Source organism: Motacilla alba, chromosome 6 (assembly GCF_015832195.1).
Source record: "Motacilla alba alba isolate MOTALB_02 chromosome 6, Motacilla_alba_V1.0_pri, whole genome shotgun sequence".
Classification (NCBI taxonomy): domain Eukaryota; kingdom Metazoa; phylum Chordata; class Aves; order Passeriformes; family Motacillidae; genus Motacilla; species Motacilla alba.
This window is the reverse complement of record NC_052021.1, coordinates 13,044,103-13,056,863: the sequence shown is the minus strand read 5'-3', so window position 1 is coordinate 13,056,863 and position 12,761 is coordinate 13,044,103. Positions and strand designations below refer to the sequence as shown.

General features: G+C 37.0%; 1 protein-coding gene across 2 annotated transcripts in view; it reads right to left on the bottom strand.

Moving 5' to 3' along the window:
* Positions 1-5,146: 5,146 nt before the first annotated feature.
* Positions 5,147-12,761, bottom strand: part of POLR3A (RNA polymerase III subunit A) — a 31,052-nt gene continuing 23,437 nt past the window's right edge. For both annotated transcript variants that reach the window (XM_038140658.1, XM_038140659.1), the window contains 8 exons: positions 11,531-11,701; positions 10,870-10,963; positions 10,667-10,759; positions 10,046-10,210; positions 9,205-9,369; positions 8,745-8,876; positions 7,362-7,494; positions 5,147-5,314 (listed from right to left, as the gene is read on the bottom strand). In XM_038140658.1, the coding sequence (XP_037996586.1) occupies positions 5,166-5,314; positions 7,362-7,494; positions 8,745-8,876; positions 9,205-9,369; positions 10,046-10,210; positions 10,667-10,759; positions 10,870-10,963; positions 11,531-11,701 (1,102 nt within the window). In that variant the 3' untranslated portion in view covers positions 5,147-5,165. The remainder of the gene's footprint in view (positions 5,315-7,361; positions 7,495-8,744; positions 8,877-9,204; positions 9,370-10,045; positions 10,211-10,666; positions 10,760-10,869; positions 10,964-11,530; positions 11,702-12,761) is intronic.

Sequence of the window (12,761 nt, the reverse complement as noted above, 5' to 3'; positions counted from 1 at the left end):
ATCTGGTTCTGAAACCAACATAAAAATTAAGACAGTTTGCAATGAGTGTCTGCCACCACAGGGCTATGATCAACAGCAACACAGCATACATAGAATAGCTTTCCTTCCCAGACTTCCTTGAATTACATGTCTGCTCTTCATAGGTGTTGTCACCTCTCGTCTAGGAAGAGACACACGAAAGGAACTGATGTAACTTGTAATTGAAAGTAATTGATGTAATTTCTGTCTCCTGTCCCAGTACAACTTACATATTATTAAAAACACCTCAGCTAAGGATTTTCTAGGAATATTTCTCATCTAACTGCACGTATTAACACATTTTAAAAGATTCCTATTTGCCTGCTTATTATAGTTACAGTCTTCCACATGAGCTGAACCAGAACCCATCAGGAACAGCAGTTTTTACACTTAATAGTAGCAATCACTGTAGTTCAGCAGCAGTATTATGCACAGTCGGTTGAAAGAGCTTTATAACTAAACAGATACAATACCTGAAGGAATTAATTCAGGGTTACTGCTCATTGTTAACAGCCATCTACAAAATTAATGATGATTAAACCTATCATTTGTCACAGCCATTAAGAGCAATCCCCAGGACAAATGACAAAATCTTAGTTCTCAGGAATGAATGAATGAATACTTGTCCTTTTCCCAGCTATTTCCATTACTTCACTAGGACTCCTTAAAGACATTATGAGTATCTGTGTGTCACTTTACCCAGCTGCCATCTCTGTTTGTTCCCCAAGCAGACCTGAATTTCTACTCTGCTTCCATACACACTTGCTTATTTCTGTATTTCCTGTCTTTTCAGCTTTCTTCCCTCTATCCTCAACACCATCAGAAACCACCATATTCCTTAACAAATCAGTTCTATCTACTGTCCTTGCTTCCAATTATTCCTGGTCCTGAAGGCTTGGACTCACAGGACAGACCTGTGAATGAAGACCTTTGGATGAAGAAACACCTTTTACCATCTGATGCACACAGAAGTAACGGTGGTGGTTAAAGCCATGCAGTATCAGAGCAGCTCAAGGCCCACAGAGCTCCTAAGCACAGCCAGCCAATGCCAGGTTCTCGCAAATCCAACAGGAACTAACAAACTACAGGCACCCTTGCAGCTTTCAGACATTCAAGTGGAAGTCATCTTCCATAAATCTTGCTGGTTGCAGCTGTCTGAACCCAAAGACCACCTGTTTCATATTATTTCCAGTCCTAACCATTGGTCTCCTGCACTGATCAGCATCACCTTCAAATGTTTTTAATGCAGCCCTGCCTTGGAGTTGTGCAGCAGCTGAAGGATGTGAGACACTCCTGAGGCAGCTGCCAGAACTTCACGCTTCAGAGCGACTCTGGGAGCTCTCCAGTGCCTGCTGGAGAGACTGAATGCAGACTGGAACAATCTCGGCTGCATGGAAAATGCTGCTGCAAAAGACAAGTCCCCACTCACTGCAGATTGCTGTTCTATCACTTGCCAGGAGCAACTCACGACACTCTTTCGGGAATGACTATAGCCTTTACTGAAGTACTGCTTTTTGGTTGTTTGTTTTTTAAGCCAGATAGACAAATGATATGAAAGTGAAATTTTTACTAATTAATGAAAAAGCATATGTGGACTCTGCTCTCTCCTTCTTAAGAAAATATAGTCCCTTCATCTCCTTCCTAACATACATGATTTTAACAGGTAGCTTTCCCTCTCATAGTCCTTATATTGCAAAAAACCCCCGTTTTTAATAGAAAAAATTAACAAAGCTACCCATTACCCCTTTCCTCAAAAGAAAACGCTGCTCTCTAGTGGAAGATGACAGTATGATCTAATTCCATTAGCAGGGATGTTATACAATTTTCATTTTATCAGTCACAAGAAACTTTAATTCATTTTCACAAGCACTGGAACACAAAAGTAGCAGGGCTTGTTTGTGAGACTTTGTGATACCTGTGAGACTTTGGTATTCATTCTTCAAGATAAACTTGCTATGCATTTGTATCAGTACCATAATCACATCCAAATAACCTGCCAAGTATTGGTGCATTAAAATATTAACCTATCTTTTAATCTGGTCCCTTTTAGTTTTTCTGTTCTCAGACAATATAATAAGCCAATTGGTTTTGGTTTTTTCTGAATATATTGAATTACCAAAAGACTTTCCTAGGTCTGAATACAAAGCTTAGCCAACCACTTTGAAGACAGTTACCTGCACAGAATAATTTAGGCAAATATGCAAATACTATGAAAATCTGTATGCTGTTTGCTATGGGTTTCTAAAGACATTCCTGTCTAAAGGCACAGTGATAGAAAAATTAAGGAATTCCTGTTGCAGTGATTCCTGCAACTTCTACTGAAACAGTGACAAATGCTCTGACATCATCTGTCCTGAAACAGACAATTTTTTTCCTACGTGTAGTTAATTTACAAAACACAGCATTCATATGCTTGCCTTTGCTTTTTTTCTTTAAGCATAAATAAGCAAAAAAGGGAATAGCCCTCTATACCAAATTTCTTCAAGTTATGGACCAAAGCAGCACAGTTCTGGATTTACTTCCAACTTTCCATAGTCATAACAACCTATTTAGCACACGGCAGCTGTTTTCTTCTCTCTCTGCAGATAAGAGACATGTGTGAAGTAGTTTCCTGATAAACACACCAAGAAAGTGCTTCATTTATTAAGAAGTTTAAATTTGTTTGAAAACAGATGGGAAAAATGAAGAAGATGAGAAAGCAGGATATGGATATTCAAAACCAAATTTATTTCTTGAAAATTTCCACTTAACTATTTTCAATTAGCATATAAATTGAAAAATAAAGGAATATGTGAAAAAATAATATTTATTTTTAAAAAATTAAACCCAAACTAAAGCTACAAATTTTAATCAAAATGCATATTTTACTATTCCGACGTTTCATTTCTTGACTGTTCTGACTGATGCTTAAAAAAAGCTGCTTACAAGTAAAATCCAAAAGCTAATTTGTTTACTGACTGTACAGAGAGCTCAAACAATAATTACTAATTCAGAGTGCTCTTGTAAACAATCTATTTTTGGTTGAAACACTTGTGAGGCTCAGAGCATGCTCTAAGGACAAGACATAGTGGCTTTAAGCAAGATAGGTTTTATATTACTTATTCATTTATGTTGTAAATACCTGAGATTTAAGCTTAATAATTCTCTACTGTCTTATTAACTACACAAAGAAATGGAGGTCAGCTCATCCATAAATTATGCAGAAATATAATTCACCCATAAATAAACACAAGGTTCACACATTCTTTACTTCTGCTTTTTTTTATTATCATATTCAAGACAATGATAAAAGACATAACTTTAGTCTTAATTTTAAAACATACAAGAGGGTGAACCCAGCATTTAAATAGCTCATTTTTCTATATTTACAAAAACCCAAAACCAAACCAAACAAACCCCCCCTGGCCCCAACCAACCAACCAAACCCAAAAACCAAAACCAACCAAATAAAAAACCCAACCAACCAAAAAAACAGAAAAAGGAGAGATGCGGTTATTTGTTCCAGTACAAATTCCACCCATTTAGACCTTGAAAATAATCTTTATTCACAAAAATGTCAAGCACTATCAGTAGAACTTCCCATGATAAAACAAAGTACTTAATCACAGGAAAGGTTTATGGGCTTTCTCTCCATGAAGCCCTTACCCATGTTAAATTTACATCTTGACAAAGAAATAGACAAATGACTAAGTGGCAATCTCACTGAGATCACAAAGAAAAGTTTAATTTATTCTGAAACTTCTATTGCTAAAACAAAGATAGCGAAATATATGTAACTTTTAGAGCACATGATAAATGCACTACATTCTCCATTTTCACCCTGCCAAAATGTAGGCAAATGTAGATCTTAGCATCTCACCGAAAACACAAAATAATCTGAGAATAGCTGCGTTGAATTTCATATGAGATCTTGTCTGCAAGGAGGATGAATTAAACGACAGACCCAGTGGCACCTGAAGACTAAAACCAATAGATTTACAGTCTCTGAACGTAGCCTTACACTTTTGGTGGACATAAAGACAAACTGCAGCACAAACTTGTTTATTTTCAAATGCTAGAATACTCAGCAGCCTGCTTTTTCTTCATGAGGGGACAACTTCAGCTTTTTTCTCTACTTCATTTCTCTCCAGCCTTGACTCATATCACGAGCACACTGAGTATCCAAACACTGCTGAGAAAACACTAAGATACTTTCCCTCCATAGCACCACTGTAAATGTAAACATAGAAAACTGAAATGATTGAGATCTATCTGATAACTGCTTCAGTGGACTACAGCAAATATACTTTCAAATTATTTCATGGCAATGCATAAAAACAGCATCCCTCAATTTTTACTTTATAATAATAAAATCAAAGAACATTCTGCTCAATTAGGAAACCTTCCCAAAACTAGGACTGCTCTAAGTTACTGATTCCAGCAGTCAAGACAGTGGCTGTCATATGAAAAGCTATCTATAATTTGCAATATTCTTACAACAGTCTTCTCAGAATTTAGTAGCAACCACAAAGTACAGCTTCTTGTAGATATGGTCCCAAAACAGAATCCTGGGGAGGAAAATAATTTACTGGACAATAATTTGGGATAAAGAAAAACCCATTAAAGCTACCAAAAGCAAAGAGAAATATTTCAAATACTTTGAATGGTGTTCCTGAACTCACGATGAATTAACCACAGACTCAGTTTCAGCTTTCTGAAATTCCTGTTCTTAAAAGCTGTAGACTGACCTCTGCAGCTCCTGCTGGCAGAACATTTCCAAAAGCATTCTGGGAAAGCTCACAAAACTCTATTGCCAATTTATTTTTATTTTTTAATAAAATCTGAATACATGTGAAATAAATACTGAGTTAATAACAGTTTGCACCCACTAAGGGTAATAGAAAAAGCTAACACTTGAAAAAGACAATGAAAAAGAAAACGTTATCAGGTGAAATCCACTTCAAAATTGTTTCCACTCTCTGGTGCACTCTCTCATTTCAGGGTCTGTACTAACCACAGGTGGTGAGCAATTGGGCAATTCTTTTGATATAATTTCACTTACCAATTCACTTCTACTGAGACACATAGAACCAGTAATACACTTGGCTTAATTTAAATTATGTTTGCTTACTATTTCTTGGTTTGCTATCTTGTTTTATGTCCAAGTGCTATGTAACAATGGGAATATGAAATTCATTATGATCAAATATCAGAGGCCGCCTGGGAGGGGTTGATTCTTTGTCCGCTTTGTGTAACAGTTTAAAGAGACCTGTTCCAATATTCATTGGAATTCCCATGATGATGCACTCAGAAACACCTAGGAAAAACCAAACAAACACAGTGAATATGTGAACAGTAAGGATTTACAAAACTACTTTCAATTGTCCATTCTGTTTTGTGTTACCTAGAAAACATTGAACTTCTCATGTTCAATGAGAGACCTAGGCCTCTTCCCTAGAGAAAGTTAAATGTTATGGTCATCAGACCAGTATGTTACTTAAACAGTGTTAAATTCTACAGGAAAAACTCAACCTAACCTAAACATCTTCCCCAGTAACGAAAGCCCTTCAGAAGGTTTGTTTTTAGAGAAGACATGGCCCATGCAGCGCTCATAGCAGAAGATGCAAGGCAAACTTACTTCATGTTCCTTCTCTGACTCAGTGCTAAGGCTTCAGTCAAACCTGGCAGGGTTCCCTTGAAACCTCCCCAAGTTCCCAGTGAGAAAGGCACAGAACTACTTGAGCTGTAACGCTCCTGGCATTTTCACCACTCAAAAAGTGCTTGTTTTGAAGTGAAAGATTGAGTCTGTCCCAATGATTTTTGATGGTTATAACATTTCCACTGCAATGTGCTGACACATTTATATTCCAGATCTACCAATGTGCACGACTTTTCCACAGAACGTTCCACACTCAAAGCAAGCTCTCAGATACCAGTGTATCTAACAGTGTATATAACAGCAGGCTGTCATGATCTAAATGACATTTTTGCACATTCTCAGGAGTATAACTCAATGGTCCTTCACATAAATGTTTAATAAGGTAACAATAAATAGCTGTACATTTGAATGCAGGAAGGATGAAATAAATTTGCTTAAAATTCTGACTTGATTCACAATTTGAATGTACACAAATGAAGATTCAGAAAATATTGTGCACAAAGCACTGTTTGAAACTGGCTACACTAGGACCACCTAGACATACACACAAGTATACCTAGGTAACTAGTTAACTTTTGCATAACACATGCATATTTCTGTATTTCATTAGTACCCAGAAACTCCCAATTCCAGCTCCAGGAGGGTATTGCATAAACAGTTCTTGAAAAGAGTGAAACCTGCTTTACTTCTTTTCTCCATTCAACCTATTAAGACAGATTTTTTAACAACTCAGTCCCAAAATACATGTAGCTTAAAGGAGAAGAACATCTGACAACAACAGGGGCAAAGGCATTACAAAAACCCCCAAATTATTTCAATTCCAAATATTAGAGCACATGGCAAAAATACAAAATAAAGAGACAAACAGAATGCCAGAACTCATTGACTGGGTTTTCTGTTTGCTGTATATATGTGGGCATGCATACACTTGTGCATATGTAGCCATGTATTTTCAAATTTTACCAGATCCTTTCATCAACTCACTAAGATGATTAAGTGGCTGCTAATGTACTTAAATTTAAAACTCAGGAACAGATACATTTAAAAACAAATTTCTGACAACAAGTATCTTGTCTGCTGTTAATGAAGTGAATACTGATAAACAAGACTTCTGATTAAAAAACAAAGACCCACAATTTTCATCTATTTAGATTAGAACTAAATGAAGATGTGAACAACTTGGCCTTTCTGCTTATTTCTAGGTACAAGTGCTAAATGACCTAAGCAATCAGGTAAGAGTGTAATCTTCAGCTAGGCTGACATCTACCTGTCTTCCTACTTCTCAGCAAAAATGAAAATGAAACCTAAATACTGAGTGAGGTACTAGATTTATTCAACAGCTCTAGGTGTTGAAGATAAACTTTCACAATTGAAAAACCAGAACTCTTGAGAGTGGGACAAATTTCCTAGTATTTCACTGAGATCTAGGGTGAGAAGTAAAACCAAATTACTCAAAGTCTACTTTAGGAAACATCCAACAAATATCCAACTGACTTCAAGATCTCAGTCTGATATGAGAAGCAGAGAAACACAACAAACTTCTAGGACTTCTAGAATTAATTAGCCTCAAGCCTGAACCTAGCCTGAAGTTTTTGACATACCAGCTGAACAGGAAGCTTAACAAAGACAAAACTCCAATGCTTTGAAGAGGTTTTACAGCTGCTGGGTAAGGACCACAAACTGTAACAGACTTTGCAATACCTACCACAAACAGAATCCTTCTGTCCAAAGTAGGCAGCATCAAAGAGATGGTCTGCAGTCTTTTCAAAAGAAGCCAGCATCAACACACTTTCCTTCATTTTTGCCAGTCCAAACCTGGTAATGCCCAGAACTTCACCCTTGATTGATGGAAAAACCCAAAGAGTAAGCCCGAGTAAATAAATAAATAAATAAATAGACTATCTACAATATAGTACTGTCATAACACACTGATTCACAGTTGAACATCCTTAAGGTTAATAGTTTGGTAGTAATGAATATTTACATAAAACAAAAGTCATACTTCATATACAATATAAGCTGCTATAAATGGTTAATAGCTCTTGCACAGATCTTGAGTATTGAAAAAATTGAAAGAAACATGGCCATGAGAAAAAAACCCCACAATTATAAACTGGCTGCTGAGCTACAAAATTCAGTGGGGTGTGAGAGCACTACACTGAATCTAATGCCTGTTATCTACAGATAATAAACCTGACCTCAGCTGCCAGGAGACTACAGAAGATGCTAAATCTTCATTTTTTCACTCTCTAGAAGAAAAAGGTAAATAGATTTTTAAACTAACTTGACTTGTTTGTGCTAATATTTCTTAGAAACATCCTGATTATATCAGATTGCACATAGAAGCCGAAATCAGAAGTACAGGCAAAAGAATGCATGGTAGGAGCCCACCAAGTTTAAAACATAGCACTCTGATGCCCTTTTCTGCTGCTGTGCTGCAGCTTCACAGGGTCACAGCCCTGGGGACTGCTGCTGCTCAGTGCAACAAAGCTCTGCAGTTTGGGAACAAATCAGAACTCCATCCATTTCACTCAAATTAAACCCTTGCACTCTGGCAGGCAAATTGCAAAATCTTACTTCACTTAGTGTACTCAACTGTAAAAACCATACCGGATGTGAAAGAAAGAAAATCAGTCAGTAAAGAGCAGATGATTTTGTACTAACACGTTGTGTAAGACTGCTCATGTCAGCTGATGAGTAATGTATATATCCTTTGCCCCTCACATATGGTGCAGCTGCTACAAACCACTCCCCATGGGGTTTTCTGCACAGCAAGCATTAAACTGCATGCATGGCTACCCAAACAGTTTTTTTTCACACCATCATTTTGGGGATTCCTATTTTCAATTATGAAATTATCATTCCCTACTCATAATATCAATTTGTTTTCAGTCAAATTAGATCTAGAACTAGAGTAATTAAGCATTTTGTGTAAAATATAAATAACAGTATTAGGTCAGTACAACTTTCAATTCCTTAAGCCCAGAATTAATTTCCATCTCCTGAGCTCACCCACCCTTCTCAAACATGATAAAATTAATTTGTTTGAACAGGCCAATGTAACATTTAGAAAAACCATAGTACAAACCTTGTAAGTCATTAGATCAGACAATAACATGACGTGTCTCCTGTCAATGCTCATGCCATGGTTCACCATCGTGTATTGAATCTCGTTGATAATGGTTGTCCGAGCAGCTTCAATTCCCAAAGTTTTCTCTACCTACACAAGAGATTGTTGCATGTTACATGCATGAAGAAGCAAGTGCTTGGAGCAAGTATACTCCTGGAATAAATACCATCTGATAGTATAGTGATATTCCATTTCTATGACGACCCCTTTAAACTTCTCCATTTGAATAATATTTATAGAAACAGCTTATTTGTGGTGAACAGTGCTGCCAGTGAATTATTCTCTTGTATTAATGCATTCTGACACCTATTAGTGGAATCAGGCTTCATTCCATATCAACTGCTGCATCTCAGCACAAACAAGCACTTGTAATAAAGATGCTATGGGGAAAACCCCACAGCATCCATTTAGACATTACCTCATAAGTGTTGTTAGAGGATGTTTTTGTTCCTTTCACTCCATGAGTAGCCATAACAGCTCGTAGATTATCACCTTCAACCAGAAGTTTGTATTTTTCCTTTCCACTTTGTTCATCAACATGAATGACAGCTCGGGAAACCTCTGGTATGCCTTGCACTACAACCTTCACAAAACAAAAGCCCTAGTAACTTTGATGTACACAGTAACACAGTATAAAAGGGTAACACCAGCATTCAAACCCATTGAAAAGATCTAGTACATGGAGTAAAGTCCCACTCAAAACACGTAAGAGTAAGATTTCTTGCTCTTAAATACACTAGTGCAAAACTGACACTGACACTGTACAATAAACCTTACTCACTACCTACATTTTCTATTTTATGTCACATATTCCCACACTCTGGTTTGGATGTCTGAATGGTGGCAGACCCATACAAATAAAAGGGCAAGCAGCTAACAATAAAGGTTCACGTATCTATGTTTTTAAAATCCAGAGTAGTGAGTCTCCTCACAGAAAGCTGAAAAAATGCCAAATACTGTCATGTGGTTCAATTTTAGATACAACTGAAAGCAGATGTAACTATCTCATACAACTGCTGCACTTGGAATGCTTCAATTAATGTTGTAAAGGAAATATCAAAGCTTCCATCCTATTGACAAATATTAGTAAAGGATGGCTTAGTTTCAACAGTGAGGCAGTACCATCACCATCTAAGAGTTACTCACACAGCCTATCGTCACTGTCAATACCGACAAGAATTATTTCATCTTGCCACCATCAAACAAATTATTACTACTGATTAGCTCCCACAAAAGCATGCGACAGCCTTGGCTTTTACCTTTGGTAGCTCTTCCTTGAGGGACTGCAATACATAATACATGGAACTCTTGCTATTTTCACGAGGGGTCACACAGACAACTGCTTCTCCATGGACAGCAACATCCCCAGGCTTCACTCTGAGTTTAGAGACACAAATCGAGTAGCGCACAGTCTCGGCATTCACCTGTGCCAAAAGGCAAGCAGCAAACATCAGGGTTATCGCAGCAGGTATCAACGTGCTCAAATAAATGGAGCTATCTTTCAACAGATGATAAAAAGGAAAAATGTAAGAAAAAAGAAACCCAAATATTCTCTTCTAAATTTGTCTTATAAATTGCATGAAATAGTATCCTATGCTGAGGGTACCAGCCTGTACATTAACCAATGGACAGAAATGGCATCCCTGTGTTTAGCAAAACACAAATGTATGTTCTCTCACTTCCAAATAAAGGGGGAATTATCCACTTTGCAAGAAAAAAAATAAAATAGACCCTTCCAGATGTAATGTAGCCACACAACATCAATCATCCACTTCCCTTTTTTTAACTTCCCCTGGTATGATTACTGACACAGGATCAAGAGACCCTTTGTAACATATCCTTTGTAACAAGGTATAATCTGTGCCAAGAACTGAACTCACCTCTAATCTCAGAAGTCTAATGCGCTCTAAAGACAGCTTCACTAGGATGAAACAGTCATCTGGAAGAAACACTTCCTCAATATATTCAGAAATCTTTAAGAGACAAGAATATAACAATTAGTATGCATAAATGGCTAAAATGCCCCATTGCAAATTGGCTAATGCATACATTCAAAGCATTAGCAATAATATAGTTTTCTTACCTCCCCTAACAAAGTTTTCTCAATTCTTCCTTTAACCAGACGGGCAAAATCAGGATCATCATCTTTGTCCAACTGTGCGGTTATAATAGGGGTGCTACAAGAAAACACGTACACACACACATGAAAACCCAGGTAGGAAATTGCTCAGCTACGTACAGATGGCAACTTGAATTACAGCCTGCCTTATGGAATTTATCTCTTATCTAGAGCAGTATTTAGTAAGATGAAGATATCTTCAGCTTCCTCAGGTGTATCTAAGAAACATTACTGTTCAGGTACTTCAGGCTGGTAAAAACAAGCGAACACACAAGTACTAGTGACTTTTCATGGCATATGTTATTCTAGGATTATTTAAGCATGGCTTCATGCATACCTAGAAATAGGTATGCTTCAAGTACTGCTAAGCACCAGAGTACTTCACAATAGGTGAGAAGTCTAAGAAAATATTATACTTAACAAATAATCACTTTTCTTTATTTGATTTTCTCTTAAGTATCACAGTTGGGCAGACACCAGATTTTTGTTGTTTGAATATTTGCATTGAATGGTGTCCAGTATATTGCTCAAGACAGGGAAATGCTATCATGTGTTGCAAATGTACCCATCAGGCTTCCCTTGGGCAAAGGAAAAAAACCTCAACAGATCAAAACAATACTTGTACCTAATAGCCTTTGAAGCATTAATGATTTCTTTGATTCTTGGCACACCCAAAGTAATGTTCATTGAAGCAACACCAGCAAAATGGAAAGTTTTCAGAGTCATCTGTGTGCCAGGCTCACCAATGCTCTGTGCACAAAGAGCTCCTACTGCAGAACCAGGCTCCATCTGTGCCCTGATAAAAAATATATAGAAAGAGATATGGAACTGAGTAAGGTATAAGACCCTAAGCAAACAACAACAGAAACTATTCTGGTAGATATATGAGAAGTTTGTTAATATGTTATTTTAGTAAAAAAACCAAGAAGGAGGTCGAGACATCACCAATACTTTAAGACTGATCTCATACAAAGCAAGAAGATGCCCTGTCATACAAGCATTCCACAGACTCAGTATAACTTCCATTACAGATTGTCTTCTTCCTCCTAAGCATCAAGCACTAGATCCAGCATTCTCCCTTCAGGGAAATTCCATATGCTAACATTTACTTATTACAGTAAAAGTGGTAATTCACATCTAAAAACACTTAAGACAAATGTAAACAAGCACTCCTAATAAGGGAAAGCAAAAAAACTGGGAATTGCTTTAAAATAGTTAAGAACATAACATATACATTAATTTTCTAGAAGAATAAAACCCTAGGAAACGATGCAGGTAGGCCACAAAGGAGAGATCACCCATGGCTGCATGTGAATGTCCAAATCGAACAAAACTAAGCAAATGAAATAAATCTCAATGGATAGAGAGATTAGAACATCCACACTAGCACTATCGTGGTAGAATACCAAAAATAACAAACAAAAGGATCCAATGAATGCATGAGAGATCAAAGAACATTTTAGACCAAAGTGTGATATAACTCCTCAGACTGTGTAGATCAAGAATAGCTATCAAGATTCATATGAATTTGAAACTCATCTATTTAGACTTTGTTCTGCATGGAGCCATTGAAGGTTTCCAAAAAAGTCCTACAAGAGGGGGAGGAAGGAAACATGTCTGGCAGTGGGTGTAAGAATGTGAAGTGTTTAAACAATGTCCTCCCTTACTCTGAATCCTATCACTTTTGGCTTTTACCAGAATCTGCTGTCAAAACACAGTCTGTGGGTTTAAGTAATGAGAAGCTAAATGCTAAAACTGCTTGTTGGTATGATTACTATTACTTCAGAAGTAAGGTGCTTAAACGGAAGCAGATAGCTTTGCATGCTCAAAAAATACAAAATGAAACATAAAGCATT